The sequence below is a fragment of the Pangasianodon hypophthalmus genome, chromosome 26 (genome assembly GCF_027358585.1).
Source record: "Pangasianodon hypophthalmus isolate fPanHyp1 chromosome 26, fPanHyp1.pri, whole genome shotgun sequence".
Lineage (NCBI taxonomy): Eukaryota > Metazoa > Chordata > Actinopteri > Siluriformes > Pangasiidae > Pangasianodon > Pangasianodon hypophthalmus.
Window position 1 is genome coordinate 14863756 of NC_069735.1, and position 19175 is coordinate 14882930.

Here is a 19175-nt window from a genome sequence, read left to right on the forward strand (position 1 = left end):
AACAGGTAACCTAAATGAAATGGCTCACCTGTGCGCATGCGCACTTGGATCACTCACGCCTGTGTGAGTCATGTGCTTATAATGTACTTACTGTAATGACATTTAATACAATACACTGATTCATTCATTCATTCACGTTCTGACTCATTTCGAAGTGATGAACTAGATTTATTTTTCTCCTGATAAGGATCTCAGTGGATCCAGAGCCTATCCCAGGAGTGAGAGGGGAATAACACACACACACACACACACACACAGCACCAATGCACCTACTGACATGTTTTTGGGAGGTGTAAGGAAACCAGAGAACAGGGAGGAAACCCATGTAGATATGTGCAGAAATGTGACACAGACTGTAACTCAAGCTCAGGATTGAACATAGAAAGTGGTGCCAACCCGTCGCAGGGCACAATCTCACACACACTACCGACAATTTAGAGATGTCAGTCAGCTTACGATGCATGTCTTTGGACTGGTGGAGGAAACCGGAGTACCCAGAGGAAACCCCCGAAGCACAGGGAGAACTAGAACCTAGACTTTTGTTTCAGTTTGATATCATAAATACAGTTTCAAGTAACACTTCTATTGCCAAAACATTTGTGTGGATGAGCATTTGATCGCCACTGATTTGTTTTCTTTATGATAAAATACAATATCCTGCATGGTGAGAAGTTCACTCGGCCAGTTTCAGTAAGCGCTCTATCCTGGTCAGGGTCACAGACATGAGGAGAACATGTGCAGAAACTCTGCACAGACAGTAATCCGAGCTCAGGATCAAAGCAGGGACACTGGAGCCATGAGTCAACAAAGCTACCCGCTGTACCACCATGCCACCATAATTTTACAGCCAGAAAGCCATCTTACTGCCGATAAAATTATGCACATGTGATGTTCAGCAGAGATTTAGGTCAAGTGCATATGAAAGGAGGAGCACCTTCCGTTTATCCTGCCACCAACTCAACCCCACCTAAGGAGATTGCTGAGGCAAAATTAGATAATGCTAAAAACAAGATAGTACTTCATACTGAAATGGATTGTTTCTTATCCTTTACTCTATTTTCAGTTGATTTAAAAGGGAATGATTGGGAGAGAGAAATATTAAGCCTCTTAAAGGATTACAGCAGCTGTCTGTGATTGGGGCAGATGTGAGGAGACACGAGTCTGGATGTGACCTCCAAATGTGTAAATTAACTGGTTCCCTCCCAGGTGTCTGTGTGTGTGTGTGTGTGTGTGTGTGAGTGTGTGTTTAACTGGAGACAGTTTTATCCTTATTACCTGAAATTCTAAAAATTCTGACCCAAAATATAAGGAGGTATTTGTCCAATGCTGAAACCTCCTGAACCACAAATATACTCACCTAAGACACAACAAACAAGGTTTGAATCATAAAGAAAGCCTAGAGTGTGTATAGGTTTGAGGTCATTTCCTGTCAGAAGTAGTCATATGTAAATTCAATGGCAAAATTTTACCTATATTTAGTTATAACATATATACATTCCTACTGATGTGTGCTACTATTAGCATAATTCCAATGGATCAATTAATAGATAACGTGTATTCTGTAAATACACACTGCTGCTTGCTGTGCTGAAAAAAAAAATACCCCATCAGTACACAATTTGGAATATGCATTTTGCATGTGGCTGCAAAATCCCCTGTGAGGGAAACAGCAGCACTGTTACGATGGGTCAAGGACACCAGAAAAGGTCAGAGCTGTTGGTTTCTCCATCCACTGAAAACCACCGCCAAATCAAATTAAAATCCCATTTGCTCATATGCTACAGATGAGCTTGTTTAGAATTAGGTGGAGAAGTAGGTGAAGGATTAGTTTGATTTAATTTCTCACCATTATCTCTAGCTAAAGGTTTTGGGTCCACATTGACTCAGTGCTGATGAGGCTGATGAGATGACGTAGAGCTTTTAAACATACCTGAGGTCACATAGCCAATCCCAAGCTGGAAACTTTAACCTAGATGGAGAGAAAATAAAAGCAATTTCCTGTGTGATGTGCATGTAGTGTACATAGACAATGTTGGGTTTTTACCATCATGCACGTTTGTGACGTTTTACGGGTTCATAATATTTGTTTGGGATAAAATATTGAAGTGTAACAGTCTGTAATGATGTAAATCAGGGGTGTCAAACATACAGCCTGTATCTAAACTTTCTAATTTAGCCCACTAGATGTGTTCTAAATTAAAGACTGAAAAAAGTGTTGGTGTCTGTTATTCCAATAGAGGGCAAACTAGAGCAATAAACTTGATGAAAGAGTAATTCTTCAATAGCAAGCTAAATATTTGACATATATTCCCAATTAACTCCATTTCATGTATAACCACTTAAATGAAGTCCATTTCAGTTCCAGGTTGTAGCATGACAAACTGTGGAAGAGTTCACGGCACTGCAAGACACTATATAATAAATATATAAAATGAAAAATTTGTAATGGATTGCAGTCTGTTCATATGTTTCATAAGCGATATACTGTACAGTATGTTCCATCTGTTTGTGCATTCAGAATGTAACCTTTGAGATAAATGCTGATAAATTAACACATTTAAGAGTTGATGTCTTATTACTCACTAAACTGATTTGTTTTGGTCCGACCCATTTGGGATAATGCACAAATCATATCGCAAATCAATGCACAAATTATTAAACAGTTATAACGTTCAGGCCAGGTGATGTTGATTCTGAGGCATAGTGGGTAGTTTTGGTGCCTGATGGCTCCAGGGTCTGGGGTTGGAACCTGACCTCCAGTCACTGTATGTGCACAGTTTCGCAATTATTTATCTTCAGTTTCCATAAAAACATGCCGGTAGGTGAATTGGCGTCTCTAAATTGTCTGTAAATGTGATTGGTGTGTCGGTCTGTAATGAAACGAACCCCACTCTTCTCCACTGCAACCCTACTCAAGCCAAGGTAACTAATGTAGCTAGCTAACGCACTTCATTTAAAATCAACTAGCTCATGTTATAAAAGCCTAATAGTCCATGTGCACAAACATTTTTTCATTGTCAACATGGTACATTTGATTTGCAGCATGGTTCGACAACAAGATTATCACACAGCTTACAAAGGACAAGCAACAATAAATACACATAAGTACAAATACAAATTAAGCTAATGAAGCATATTTACTGTACATACTTAAAAGGAAGCTATCTGTTGCTCCTGGCCCTAGGAAGTACGTCTGTGCTTTTGTAAGGCTACAAGGAAACATACACTGAGCTAATTAATATGTTCAAAACAGGAACAGTGCCATTTTTGGTGAATATTGTTGAGCGAAATGCATCTAGAGCAGTGAGTGGGGTTTAGCGATTATCTGGGCTGAAGTTTAGTTTTGTGGCTGCAGGCTTTCATACCAGCCACACAGGAGGCGCACTTGATAGCTGATAGAAGACCAAGGTGAACTGATTAAACAGGTGGAATCAGCTGTGGCTTCTGCCTGGTGGGAATGAAAACCTGCAGCCACACAGGCCCTTTGTGGATAAGACTGCAGACCCCTGGTATAACTGAAGGACAGATGTGGTACTTAGCTTGATGACTCTTCATGTTTTCCACAATAAATATTTACCCTGTTCCTAAGTCCACTAATCTGGTAAAAGCTCCTCCAACATCTGCTTGTTAAGGCCATGTGATTCCTAGACACACACACACACACACACACACACCTGAGAGGGTGCTTAGCATTTTGATTATCCTTCAGACAGTCGATTCCACGTGCTCTTGTTCATCATCGGTGCTCACGGTCGCTGTTGATTGATAGACAGCAGAGCCATCGCTCCCTTCTTCCCCCCTCCTCTTTTCACGCTTGACTAAAAGTAGGCCAGCTAGGCCAGCTGCAAATCCCTGACAGATGAGTTCGTCTATATATATTTATTTCACGCAACAGCTTTGGCTGATTGATGGCCTGGAAACTGTTGATCTGCACGTGTTAGCATGTGAGAGAGTGCTGCTTCACTCTCTCCCTCTTTTTTTCTCTCAGATTTGAGGCACAACCCAATAGCCTTCTCTCCTAAATCCCTGCTTGGTCATCAGGGACTCTGCGGCTCTTTTCTTTAAGCCGTTCGCTGTGGAGGTCTTTTTCTTTACTTGGTCTTGTTTTACTCAGTGAAAGAATGCGAAAGTTTCCAGAGAGCAGCTGGATGAAATTTGGTCCTGCTGGGAGAGGATCTTACGACTGGATGGCAGGATCTTCATCACCACCTCCTGAGGAAAAACAGCTGCAGGTAAACCACACTGAGAACCACTTTTTAAAAACAACAGCACGGGTAAATCTAAAGCTACAATTTCCCTACAGAATCTAGAAATAATTATATAATTGTCATTTTACATTCATCATTATTCCATCCCTATTTTCGTTCCATTCTTTCTTTTGTCTATATTACAATAATAAGCAACAACAAGTCCACACATAATACAGGAAATGAAGTAATCAGAAAAGCACATAATTACATACAAAAACCAAAGTGTGGGAGCTGTACTTTTCATTTTATCACTATATTTTATTTTTACTGCATCAACATGCCCTTGTTTCATTTGTTATTCCAGACACAAATAAGTATTAGTTACATTGATGATACCTACATGTTTGTGACGCATCAGGTTATATTATCACTTAGAGTGTTGGATTGCTCTCGTTCCTTTTTTAATAAAGTAAGGCTTTGAGAAGACTGCTGCTTTTGCGTAATATGGCAGTTAGTTGGTTTTTAAGTGAGGTTCTGTAGAACAGGTGAACCCATTTTTCAGGAATTGCATTCGTGAGAAGATCCGAAGATATTTATTGGAGGGATGGAGTGGTGGGAGACGAGGCACTGTCCACGGTGCTGAACTCACTCTGAATACTACTTAACACAATAAGGGTTTGTTATAACACTCCAATACAAGTGTTAGTTACACAATCTGTGTAACTCAATCAATAATTTGACATTATTTATAGGCATAATAACTTAACTAATGATGTGTTGTGGTTTCCACTCTACTGTAGGTTACGCTGCACAGACCCACACTGAGAACCATGGCACTATAACATTATGCTTTTTCTAGTACGAACGCTTGCTGCCAGCATAAAAAAATCATTCACAAGAATTTGCACAAGAGATCTCATTTTAAAAGTTACAACTGTTTAAGGAAGTTTGTTGTCATAGATTTACCTATGACCAACTTTTGTATAAACTGGCTCAGTTGCATTTGTGGTCTTTTTAAAAGAAACCATTAATTGAGATCCTTAACTCTCAACTGCTCAGATCTGTGCTTGATTCATTTCCTACCTCATTTATAAGTCATTATTTATGTTCTTCTTGAACAATGTCCTGAACATGTTTGTACTGGTGTATATACACATGATTTATCAACTCCTTTCCCTATTTTTCATACTGTCATTTGGGAAAAACAGGCCTGACGAAAGGTCATCTGATGAGACCACTAACCAGAGGGATTTCAAAGGATTAGCGTCTAATCTAGCTGAAATGCCGCATTATCTGATTAACATCAATGCAGACTGAGATATGCCTTGATTGATCCTGGAGGCTGAAGAGGAAATATTGAATGAAGTATTTTATTTTAGGATTCACATTTGCATGTTTGAAAATATTAGATATTCAATGTACATAAAACTTCCACGAGGAGGCTTTTATCAGGTTTATTGGAGGTATAAAATTCATTAAACAACAAAATTGACCAAAATGAAATGGTAACCTCTTATAAGAGAAGATACCTTTAAAAAAATTTTTAAAAAAATCATTTTGCCAAATGTTAGAGTTAATCTTATACTATAAATTGAAGCACTTGATGCCTAGATTCCTTCCGTCATTTCACTGAGGAATCCTTTTATTAAAGATGGTAGAATCTTTCCTTGAGATTCATGTTCTGAAATTAATACCAATGCTTTATATCCTTGTCTGCAGGGTTACCACTGGAATGAGCTATTAACTGACCAGGATGCGAAGACTGAGATCGTCTTGTACGTTATCCTCCCATTGGTGCTGCTCTTCATCTTCTGCCTGACAGCCTTCCTGATCTACCAGAGATGCTCACGCAACAAGCTCAGTTTGGCCAACATCATTGCACTGGACCTTCAGGACGCAGACAGCAGTGCTGAGATTCTTGCTTCGCTCACGGCCAATGCCGAGCGTCTGAACAGCACCAGCTCTGACACGTCCGATGGCGTTTTCCTGATGGTCTACCTTCCACCGCCCTATGAGGAAACCCTGACCAAGATAACCCGCGCTGCAAGCCTCACCAGCGGCAAAGATGTGGAATCCATAAAGATGGAAGATCTTGAGGCCAAACTGTGTCCAGAACTCAAATCCAGCGGGCATTACGTGTAACCAAGAGTCTCAAATATGTCTTTTAAACAGTGGAACAGTAAAAACAAGCCAGTAGCCTGAACAAGACGTGACGGTACAGTGATTGAGACTTTTAATCTAGAGTTCTGAGGAGTGAAAAAAAGTCATACTAGATCACATCTGTATTGTCACCATCATATAAATGTTTCTCTTTTGCCCTACTAAAGGAGAAGGCAGTCACTGATGCCTAGACAAACAAATAGTGGCTAAAGAATAAGATATAGAGTTGCATGTTGAATTGATTGAAATAAATGCATTGGTAGCCATCCAAAAAATAAAATAAAATAAAAACATTTTAGTTGAAATCTAAGGCTATCTTCTAAAATATGTATTGATAATATTCACATTCAATGTACATTAACACCAGTGTAAAACCTCCGTGCTTGTGCATTATGTGTAATTATCAAATATGATCATGTGAACTACAGAATGGATGTTTTTTTGGTTTTTTTGTATAATCAGAAAATACAGTTTTAAAAACATCAGGCCAAATTTAAATGATTTCATCAATCATCTTAAAACAAGTGTAACTGTCCTAGTGAGCTATCCACTCCAGCCTGAATGTCCATTTATCTTAGAAGTATTTATAATAAATGTTGTTTTATTAATCCTAAGCTTCTAAATTGCCTCCCATTTTCATATCCAAGTAAATTAAAGCTTGTATTGTATTCTGTGAACATTAGGCAGTATATAAAAAAGATCATTTAATATCACCTAATCAGAGCTTAAAAACTTCAAAACTTCAGAAAGTATAGCAGAAATAGTTCAAATGTTTTTAAAGAGGCGTATTAGTGAAAGGTTGCATACTGTGAAGTCTCATTGGACTCTTGCTGCACTTACAAAAATAATTAATATGTCAAAAATATAAAGGTTTTAAAAATGCTTTCATGTATTTCATAAAGTTTCAAACACTCAAAAAAAACTTTTTACCTTCTCTATTCTATCGATTCTTGCACGTTTAGTCTTTTATCTATTTCCTAGCTTATATGATAATTCACATTTACAGCATGTAGAAGTCACCCTTCCAGAACAACTACAATGTTATTAAATCATAAGAACACACAGAAGAAGGGCTTTTGGCTTGGTGATTTGGTTAAAAGGTAGGTATTTATTCTTTATTTGAAGACAGTCAGTGCCTCAGACAGCCAGGGGAAGATCTTTCCACCACCTGGGGGCCAGGACAGAGAGAATGAGGGGGTGTGTCCAGACAAACCCAGCGGTGAGATTGGTCCAGGCTGTTTGAGTCTTATAGCGATGGATAAAGCAGCCTCGAGCGAACAAAAGTGTCAGTGTTGAGTCCATTTAATGATGAACATTTTAGGAAATGTCTTCAAATCAAGTCAAAATGTCACAACACAATACAGTTGCCTCTCTATTTCATACTTCTAAAGAAATAGATTAGGAAATTATTTTCCTGAGACCCGTTTGAAACAGATACTGAATTGTTCCCTTGCAATAGGTTGGAATTTGCTTGTGGATTTTAGACGCAGAATGATAAAAATGCACGTTAAATAATGAATAAAACATCTGACTGGTTGTTGGGCTAGTGTATTAATTTCTCAACAGGGAGAAGACAGTCAATTTGGGAAAACCATGAGTTTAGCGGCAGAGACTGAGGAAATTACCATTACAATAAAATACTTTTTTTTTAAAACAGAAACATACTGTATGTGCTCACTGATGGTCGAAGGTATCGTCCAGGTGGTTATTAAATATACACTCGCTGGCTTCTTTATTGAGATCACCATATTAATAGAGCCTCACTTCTTCATGGCATGGATCCACAAGGTGTTGGAAATGTTCCTCTGAGATTCTGGTCCATTTCATCACGTAATTGCTGCACATTCTCCTGTTCTACCAAATTCCAAAGCTGCTTTTTTTTAGATTAGGATCTGGTGACTGAGGAGGCCGCTGTTGTACACAGAACTCATTGTCATGTTTATGGAAACAGTTTGTGCTTTGTGACGTGGTACATAATCATGCTGGTAAGAGGCATCATAAGATCCTCAGATAGGCTGTGGTATTCAAACAACGCCTCGACTGGTACTGAAGAGCCCAATGTGTGCCGAGAAAACATTCCCCACACCAATACACCTCCACCTACCAGAGCCGCTGACGAAAGGCAGGTTGGGTCCATGGATTCATGCTGTAAATACCAAAGTCTGACAAAAAAAAAAAAAAAAAATCCACAGATCCCTTGGCTATGATTCACAGACCCCACTTTGAGAACCACTGCTCTACACAACGTCTCAGTCCCTCTCTACCTCCCTCTCTAGCAACAATATGACCAGCACTGAGCTGATATTATTTCCATGGTGGATGTTACTATTGTGCTGTGAATGATCCATCACCTCATTATGTGCACTAACTTCAAACATCAACAATAAATAGCCAGATATTACATTATCTCCATGGCTGAAAGGTAACATTGTGCTTGAAACAATGAGCGCCACTCCCTGAAAGTGATATTTAGGCTTTATCTTCAATTCTGCTTCATGGTTCAAGACACAATTGTGTTACATACATTTTAGAGATTACAAATGCAATGTTTACCCAAAGTTAAAATAAAAAGCAGGTTGAATAATCAGGTTTAACCTCCTGAACTCCCCCGTAGAAGACATGTCCTCGAAGTTTTACCAGATATTCTGAATAATATGCTTTAGGAAAAAAAAAAAACAGTAAGTTAGAATTTAAAGGAATTAAAGTGTAGTCAAAGCAGAGCTGGTTGTGGGATTTATATTTAGATCTTTTATTTTTACCCCATTTTCCTTAGTACTTTTTATTCTTTATGTTCTTTTCATATTCCACAAAAGTTTGCACCATCATGGCTTTTTAATTGGAAAAAAACCCTCTATTTTAAAATCTATATAAATTTTTTATTTCTTTTATTTCTTTTTATTACTTACTCACACTTACTTAGTTACCCATGCTGTTGTTCACCCTCTTGTTGATTCCATTATGAAATAATTGAAGATGGTGTGTACTATAAAAAAATAAATGATTATTATTAGTAGTAAGATTAGTAAGATTTTTGATTGAGTTCAATGTCATCTTAAATGTTTTTTCACTTGTTGCTTGTCTTATACTTGCTTGTTTCGTAATCGGCATTATTTCCGACGCTTTGATATTCTTTGCTTTTTAATTCACTTAAACACTGTAGTACCTTTCCTTGTTGCTGGAGTGACACCCTCAAGGGTACAGCTTTTGTACCTTTAATATACATCTTTCACCTGGATACAGAGTACGTTTAAAGTTATTTAAGATACATAAATGGAACATAATTAGTTTATAGAGTAAAGCTTTAAAGGTAAGCTAGATATACCTTTCTAGATAAAAGATACAAACTAAAGGTACAGGTAAGGATACAACCCTGGCAACAAGGTATAGAATAGGACTTTTTTCTGAGAGTGTGTAGCACTTTGGGTCTTGAAAAGAGCATTATTATTATTATTGTTATTATTATTATTATTATTATTATTATTATTATTGTCACATTTTATTTCAGGCTCTAGTATTTTTTGATGCAGTAGATACTCAACTTATTGTTCCAGTGTTCTTTAGACAGGTGGACAACCAAAAAAACCTGAAAGGTAAAACCCTTAACACACATCAACACCAAGCAAACAGTGTTCATAATGGAACCAGCCATTCAAGACACGAGCCCAAGCGTTTCACACAGTAGACATCAAAGGCAGTTTCTGAAAGTCTCTTGTTGTGTGGAGCATGAAACTGGTATTGTTATGTGCCCTGTTGAGCCTCATACACTGAGGGCCTATAGTACACAGTCCACGTCATGCGGCTTTAGTTTGTGCAGTGTTGTCCTCCGTCACGCATCCAGCAGACTTGTACAATCATACAAGCTTTTGGTCTCTGATGCTCCACTTATATAAAATTAAAAAAATATATACAGAAAGCATCTATGATCTATTGGACCATATCAATCCAAAGCTTTGAAACACCTATTCAGTTTTTTTTTAACCATGTCCACGTTTTGCAATAAAAATATTAAACAAATTAGTAATATATTAGTAATATTGTAAATGATATTTTAGATCAGGGATCTTCAAAAAAAAAAGTATATATATATATATATATATCCCTATATGTAATACAAGAGCATTAGTGAGATCAGGCGCTGATGTTGGTGAGGAGGTCTGGGGTGCAGTCGGTGTTCCAGTTCATCCCAAAGGTGTTCAGTGGGGTTGAGGTCAGGGCTCTGTGCAGGACACTCGAGTTCTTCCACTCCAACCTTCACACACCATGTCTTCATGGAGCTCACTTTGTGCACAGGGGCATTTCCCAGTGAAGGGAAATTGTAATGCCATAGCATTCGAAGACACTTATGTGCCTCTAACTTTGTGGCAACAGTTTGGGTAAGAACTACATATGGGTATGATGGTCAGGTGACCACAAACATTTGGCCATATACAGTTGGTTCTTGTAGTTGACATATTGGATGCAGGAGAAATGGGCAGGCATTAAAACCTGAGCAAATTCGAGAGGGGCCAAATAGTTGTGGCCAGACAACTGGGTCAGAGCATCTCAGCAAGGCTCCTGACCTGCAGTGGTGAATACCCATGTACCGACAGTGGTCTGAGGAAGGACGAACCATGAACCAGCCCAAGACTCACCGATGCGTGGAAAGAAGACAAGCCGGTGGAGGGAGTGTGATGCTCTGCGCAATGTTCTGCTGGGAAACCCTGGATCTCAGCATTCACATGGATGTCAATTTCACACTTGCCACCTACTAAACCTACTAAACCTACTAAACCTACTACTCCCCGATGGCAGTGACTTCACTCAGCAGGATAATGTGTCCTCCCACACTGCACACACTGTTCAGGAATGGTTTGAGAAACATGAAGAGTTCAAGGGGTTGCCCTGGTCTCCAAGTACCCAGTCATCAGTCCAGGCATCAACACATCTTTCAATTTGCAAAACACATGCTTCAGGTGTGTCCAAAGTTTTCATTTCCCTTCTACTACCTTTGGGCTACAGAGTCACTGACCATTTTTAAAATCATATTAAACAGATTTGCTTGGTATTATTCTTACATTATTCTTTTTGTAGCTCACACTCTTTTCACACTCTTTTACTCAGTTGTTTAAAATAAAATAAAGTTTTTTCAATAATAAGGTCTCCAGTTACTGAATGTGTCATAAATATGAGTTTATAAATGTATTTTGTTGCTATGGACAGAAAGATTAACATACCATTAGCATATACTGTAAAGTCAACCTGAAAAGCTTTGCAGTAAGAGCTGGATAGGGATAAGTGTAAAATAATCGTGCAATTTATAAACTCTGATCTCTAAAATATTTTTAAATCAATAGTCAATATTCATAATCAATATTCTTAATAACCTTTCGAACATTTTATTTTAATGACACACAGGATTTTTTTAAAAATCTACACTGACCGATGACACAACATTTAAAATGCGCTTTCTTTGCATGTCTTTTTTTTTTGCATTTCCCCATTTCCCTCAGAGCATGCTCCAGTGCCGTGCCCAGGCCTTGTTTACAGAACGCAGCGACGCTCTGCTCTGAACATTTGCACATTTTCACACATTTGCATTCACTTTGCACCACAGACTCTCTCTTTGTGTGTGTTTTCTGTTTATCTGGCCCCAATATGTGTTCTATATGATGATGATGATGATGCAGACAAAAACCTTTATATCTACAAATTAAAAGTGATTTCAATTTGAACATGATCCCAAAAAACAAGAAAACATTTCAGCTTTGATTTAAATCTCATCCCAAGATTACAGGAATTTTCCTTCCTCAGTTATACTTTTACAAGTAATATAATTACTGTAAGTCTTGAAAATAGGAGTAATAAGATAAGAAGTCGACACAGTTGCAAAATTCTTGTGTGGCAGGCTGGGAAAAGCTCTCAGAAGTCACAGAGATCACACTTTTTCTTCATTCTGATGGTTGATATGAACAGAAGCTCTTGGTTCTGTATCTGCATGATTTTTGCATTGTGCTGCTGCCACATGATTAGATAACTGCATGAATGTTCAGGTGTACAGGTGTTCCTAATAAAGTGGGCAGTGAGTGTATACATAGACACATACACTCATACAGTCTGAGCTCCATGAAGACATGGTGTGTGAAGGTTGGAGTGGAAGAACTCGAGTGTCCTGCACAGAGCCCTGACCTCAACCCCACTGAACACCTTTGGGATGAACTGGAACACCGACTGAACCCCAGACCTCCTCGCCTAACATCAGCGCCTGACCTCACTAATGCTCTTGTAGCTGAATGACCAGAAATCCCCACAGCCACGCTCCAACATCTAGTGGAAAGACTTCGCAGAAGAGAAGAGTGGAGCTTATTATAACAGCGAAGGGGGAATAAATCTGGAATGGGATGTTCAACAAGCAGACATGGCTGTGATTTTCCACATAGTATATATAGTGAATAAGTCATAAATACATTAGTAGCCCATTGAGCAAGTAAAAAACTATGTGCTCCAACGTGACTAGGCAAAAATTGTAGCTAATATAATAAGTTCATTAATGTAGAACGATGTGTTTTAATTCCAAAAGACTCTTTGTTTCTTTTAGTCCTTTCTATGTTTGATTCATGAGTTAAAAAAGATTCCGAGAAGAATCCTTTGTTTGCAGAACTAAGTCATAGAGAGTGACATTCAAAATCACTGGAATTTGTTTTTCTTATACTTTCTTTTTTTTTTTTTTTTTGGAGGGCAAGTCTGCTTGTGCAAAGTAGCACGAGATCATTTTACATCTTTTTTGCATTTCACATGACCTGCGAGCCTTTGTTAAGCCCAGTGACTCAGGACACAGACTCAGAATAAATAGACACACACACACACACACACACAGACTGCAGCATGGGGATTCGTGTCGAGATGGAGATGTTGGCGGTTCTGCTGTTGCTGACTCCCATTGTAAGTGATGGCTTGGTGGTGCCCAAGTGCCAGCTGGTGGATCAACTAATGTTCACTGTACCTCCAGATGTGCCAGACCGTGAAACCCAGGTGGCAAAGAGTGAGTTCAAGACTAAAAAAATCTATCTTTGACCTGTATTTGCCCTGATATAATGATAATTAAGCATGACAACTTCTACTCTTATAACTACTACTGAAATGCTTACGATACAATTAAGTAAAAAATGCTTATTATACAATTAAGAGATACCAGTACAAGCATTTGCTCTGTATGTTTGAAAGGAGGAAAAGGAAATGTTCTCCTTACTGTAGATTCTATTTTTTTAAAAAAAACCCTACCACATTAAGTATCTTGTTGAGTTACTTCTCATTGATTTGTCTTCTTTATTCTGACCTAAGAGAATGCAAACTATTGCACTTGGCTGTAAATAATATATAGAAAAACTAATGCAATAAAAATTTATTCTAGCCTGGCCAAGAGGTGAAAAAAGTACAGAGAAATTGTTCTTAAGTAAAAGTATGGGTATCTGTCAAGCATCCAGCTGAAAGTAGAAGTACAGAGCTAAAAATCGATGTCTGAAATCTAAATTTATGATCCAGTTTGTGATATGTAAATGATATATAAGTGTTTAAATATAATTTTTTCCCCTTGACATTATATAAATCACCAAATTTAAATGCAACACTGTTGTACTGCTGAAAGTTTGTGAGCAAGCTTATATATGGTGATACGTATCATATATTGCAGTAATGCCTTCAATTATTGTGATATATTGTGATACATTGTGATATATTGTGATATTTCATCACATCACCCATTCCTAGGATCCATATTTGAACATATTCAAGTATTTAAAAGTATTATTATAAGCTGATCAAAAATGAACAATGACAGGTTTTTACAGTTTTTGTTTGTTCTGTTGACAAACCTAGAAGTACTTTGAGGGATAAAGTGAAAAATTAGCGAGGAAAATTTATGCTACTGCTCTTGTAAATTTGCTTGAGCACTAAGACAAGTATTCACTAATACTTGAGCAAAGTACAAATTTTCCACAATAGTACTCAAATACACTAACAAAGTACAATTAATCAACTATTTTCTACCCCTAACAAAAATAAAGCGAATAATTTCATTTCATCCATAACATTTTAAAATGGTAGTGCAAGAACAAAATTAACCGTAGGCTTATTGTAAAAGGAAGTTTAAAACAAATTCCTGTGGCAATCTGTGGCAAAAAAAAATTAAATACTTTTGCCAGAAAAGTGTTGCAGATCATTTAAACTTAGGAGCTGCTTCACATTAACACACCTAAAGCAGCTTCCTAGATTCCATTAAAGGAATTAATGCATTAATGCATTAAATTCCTTAATACCTTATGCTCAATCTCTATTCGTTTGTTAACCTTTTATTCATTTCTAAATGAAAAACGTAAAATTTCAAGCACCTTTTTGTTTTTGCTTGGCCCATTTCTTTGCCCCAGAATGTCGTTACTGGCTTTTTTCCAATGTAATAAAGACCCAAAAGGCTTCCTCACAAAGTTCTTGAACAGTGTGGAACACAGTTTTCTACTGTGAGATGGGAGATATACTTAGATTGCGATTTTGAAAAACACCCCATAGACCTTAATATTTTCCCCTTTTCCTTCCTTTGTACAGTCGCGTGCCATGCGGATATAACTTCGCATTTTGACACCAGCATCGTCAACGAAGTTTCTCCACAGGATGTCATTGGAAAGCGCAAGACCAGAGGTGCCCCCAAAATTAACAAACCCCCTAAAACCACTAAACCCCCTCCTAAATCCAGCACTAAACCCCTCCCAAAAACCACGCAGAAGCCTAAAGCCCAATCCACAACCCTAGTTCCAAAGCTTCAAGATGTAACTCGTGAGCCCATGATCAACAAGACCAATCTACCAATTCACCCCCAATCCAACTATTCGCATACTGATTATGCCATGGCTCCACCACCTCCTCCCAGTTTCAACTCCACATACATCGATCCCCGTGATAAAAGAGGTGTCAGCGGACTGTGGAAGCTATACGGAGTGTTCCAGTTGGCTGATCGTGTTGCCTGCGCCTCTCCCAAAAAACCCTCCTTCAACATCTGCAACCTGAGCTGCGATAGTGAGTACTCATCAGAAAACATGCTGCTTCATAAATAAGCCCAATGCTCTTTTTTGTTATAGCTTGACATTTCCGCAACTGAAACCAACACATTTCCAGCAATCGGTGACTAAATGTCTATTTAATCACTTTTTAAAGAGCTGATTGATGATGACATCACTGATGACATCAACTGTGTCTTGACCATCATTAAGAGCAAGTGAGTAATCAGTGGTCAAAAACACTAGTTATTCAAATTAAAGCATAGCTATTTACCTACACTATTAGCATCACATCTTTATGTTGTTTGTCAGTTTACTTTTATATATTTAATGTATAGTGAATAATAAGGTTTTTTTCTCTGCTAAGGCCCAACAGGAAGACAAATCCTGAGGGTCAGGAAGAGGCTAACAGGCTCATCAGGACAATGTAAGTAGAGAAAATAAAAAAATAATAATCACGTACCAAGCACCACAGGTATTTTTAAGGATATACTCGAGTGTATTCCATAGTAAAATTTGGACTTGGATCCAAAGTGAACTCTGAAAACACTGACAAGCCTAGCTAGCAAAGCTAGCTAATTTGCCATGGTGTCATTCCACCTGCCCAGTTACGGCATGGTTAGCTATAAATCATGCCACATCTGATGGTCTTTCCACTTGGCCTTTCCTGAAAAACTTCATCATAAACATGCGAAATTCTGAGACCTCAAAAATAAACTGATTTGTTGTTGTGATCCGTAATTGAAAAGTTTAATAGCATAATAATAGAGACAGTCTCTGGGAGATATGTAGTGAAGGTTTGAGCATCTAGATTTACACTTCATATTTTTGCGTAAATGCGTAACTGTGTTTTTTCCCTACAACTGTGGTATCTGATGCTGCTGCTGTTTAGCAGTTAATTTGGTGTGTCTATAACAGGAAGGAGAAACTGCGCAACTTGATGATATAATATTGATATTGTGATAAACTGGCAACCGGCAACAAATAAACAATTGCAACTGCTCTATTTCTAACTGTTCCACAGCACTGGCACTGGAGACTCCTTCCACAAATGAACAAAAATCTTCTTAAAGAAAACTACACCATGCCAAACAATAGCACATTTTTAAATCCGTTTATGTGAAGATTCCTCATGGAGGTCCCAGTGAAGGATCTGTTACTGCTGAAACGATATCATATCAATATAAACGTGATTTATCTTGTCAGAGCTGCTGGGAAATTTTGGAAAATTAATCATCAGCTTCTGACCAGTCAGATTTGAGAATTCAACGGCCCTGGGGTATAAAACATCGCTTTTATCTGACTATCAGAGTTTTAAAAAGCAGGGATTTTAAAAACCTTATTTTAACTGATTTCGTTATATAGCAAAACTCCAAAAGCAGAGTGATTTCCGGTTTCTTGTTACAGTATACTGTCATACTGATAGCTCGTGATGATCTTGTGTTTGAGACACTCACCAGTCATTATTCTGTCTGTTCTGATCTTTATTTTCCCTCTTGCAGGAACGACATGTTAATGAGCACTTGTCCCAACATGGACTACACTCAGTACCTTGCTGAGTGTAATGGCGAATAGTCGCAACACGCTACACACTCAGACACACTCAGATTTCTTCTTTGCCAGCGATGGGGCTATTCTGGGCTTCTCTCATCTTCTCTGAACGAGGCTAAATCCTGTTGCGAGTTGTAAGACTGTAGTAAGACTGTTGAATGATTGTATATGACCTGTAGTGAATACTAGAACGTGGCTTGTCTGATTTGGTTGAATTATGTGTTGGATAATTGTTCAGTTGCAATATCAAGTCAACCCTTTAACTGTAAGAGCTGATGCCAGAACACTGATGGTAGTGAGGTATATTCAGAACGGAAATACTATTTTTAATTTCAAACAGCTATTATTGTTTTAATGCATGCTTTCTCAAGGAATAAAGAAAGTTTCATATTCCAGCTATGATACCAGAGATTAATATCTGATTATTAGATTTCATATATATACATTTCACTGGGAAAAGGATGTCTTTCGCTTTGGCTAAACAAGATAATAAACGTTGCTGAGTAGATATCCAAGTAAACGGTCCTCTTGTCTTGTATTTCATTCTCACAGCAGAACTTTAATAACTTTAATAACATTGTTCAAAATTGAGCTCACTGGATAGTTCGGAGAACACCATTCGGATGATTGTCATACATGCCATTTATTCTAACAAATCTGACCCAAACACTAATCTATATAATCGTAACCAGCCTTTCGAAATGAGCTGACCGTTTAAACACCAGGTTTCCGAGAGCAGGGACACTTTCAGTGCTTGGAAACCTTAAAGTGCTCCATTATTTTCAATCATGTTAATGGAGAACAACATTGTGAATTTGGAGTAATAAAGAAATAAACGATGTTTTCTAGTGTTAAAGAATAGAAAAACAGCACTGTGGATTTTAAACACTAGTTAAATAAAAGAACCCCAGTACATGACCTGCTTGATGCAGATGAGTAAAAATGCGTCAGAAACACTTTCTGGTGTGAATTGGTTTAATTTCTCTAATTGAGTTTTCTTTTTCCTCTGCGATCATTGTTCTTGTCTCCAGCACTTTGCATAACAAAGTTACATCCATAAAAATGACTAAAGTAAGAGAAAATAGGTAAGATTAAATTACTTGAGTACATATATAAAATTAAAACAAATGAGCTAGCTATGTTAGCTAGCTAGCTGGTTAACTTAGTGAAACGTTTAGCAAGGTCATGTTAATTTGTTAACTTTACAGCCAGTTACTGATTATTTTTTAGCTTTATCTTAACATAACAGACACGTCTTGGCTTTAATACAAAACTTTAACAGGCCTGCTTATACAGAAAAATGAAAAGATGTGGATAGCTAATCAGTCAGCTAGCTAACTTAATGGCTTTCCTCAGAAAGCTTCCGTCGCTCGGCAGTAAACAGAGATTACCATAATCCAGGTTGAAGTATTAAAATTACCTGATGTATAAGAGACAGAAATAGTCATCATACACAGCATCAGTTACCTCAGGATCCACTTTCTCTTATTCTGGCACATTATTTGGCGCCTAAAGCGTAGATTACATTTTGATTGGCTAGAACATGTATCTTGCTCTCATTTGATTGGTTTACGGTTTTTGTGGGTTTATGCCGCCTCCTTGGTTTCATGGGAAGCCATTACTACTCTTCATGAGCATGGATCTGTTTTGGTGCCATCTTCCTGACATTTTATACCAGTGTAAACTTTGTGTGTGTGTGTGTGTTTAAATCTGTTTAAAGTGCTGGAAATCACAACCCTTTCTTCTTGTTGTTGTAGTTATTAGTCTGTTTAACTGGTCTCTTGAATTAAATGGGTTTAATCCAAACTGTAATAACTGGAAAAACAAGTAGCCATAAATAGTGTCAACTTTGACCTAATGTGTGCATGTTGGTGGAAAGTTCAGGAATAAAAAGCACCAATAAATAGTAAGAATATTAATGTACGCATGTGAATAATGAGCCTAATTTCTGAAGAACATAAATGTGTGCAGAGGTTTTTTTTGTTTTTGGTTTTTGTTTGGTTACTTTTTTAAACAGCAAAAGTGGTCCCTGGCAGAACAAAAAGAAAATTACGCCTATATGGTTCAGTTACTACTAGAAAATTAAGTAATTACCTACCTGTCTTTTTCTTGGCAGTGTAACAGGGTAGGAGTCAGCAGCTTGCTAAAGTATGAAAGTTGTTTGAAAGTGCAGACTTGTACTAATGACTGCAAGATACATTTAAGTGCAACTTTTAGGACGAGAACTCATACATTATGATTGCATAGTAAG

General features: G+C 37.8%; 2 protein-coding genes across 2 annotated transcripts; both read left to right on the forward strand.

Moving 5' to 3' along the window:
* The first annotated feature begins 4048 nt into the window (after window positions 1-4048).
* On the forward strand, window positions 4049-6906 carry LOC113537710 (small integral membrane protein 28). The gene is made up of 2 exons (XM_026932337.3): window positions 4049-4232; window positions 5910-6906. Exons 1-2 carry the CDS (start codon window positions 4122-4124, stop codon window positions 6330-6332), a joined length of 534 nt encoding a protein of 177 aa, XP_026788138.1. The 5' UTR covers window positions 4049-4121; the 3' UTR covers window positions 6333-6906.
* Window positions 6907-13181: 6275 nt separating this feature from the next.
* On the forward strand, window positions 13182-18800 carry LOC113537648 (uncharacterized). Its single transcript, XM_026932251.3, has 5 exons — window positions 13182-13368; window positions 14925-15392; window positions 15531-15591; window positions 15741-15800; window positions 16876-18800. The coding sequence occupies exons 1-5, from the start codon at window positions 13212-13214 to the stop codon at window positions 16946-16948; spliced, it is 819 nt and encodes a 272-aa protein (XP_026788052.3). The 5' UTR covers window positions 13182-13211; the 3' UTR covers window positions 16949-18800.
* The last annotated feature ends 375 nt before the right edge of the window (window positions 18801-19175 follow it).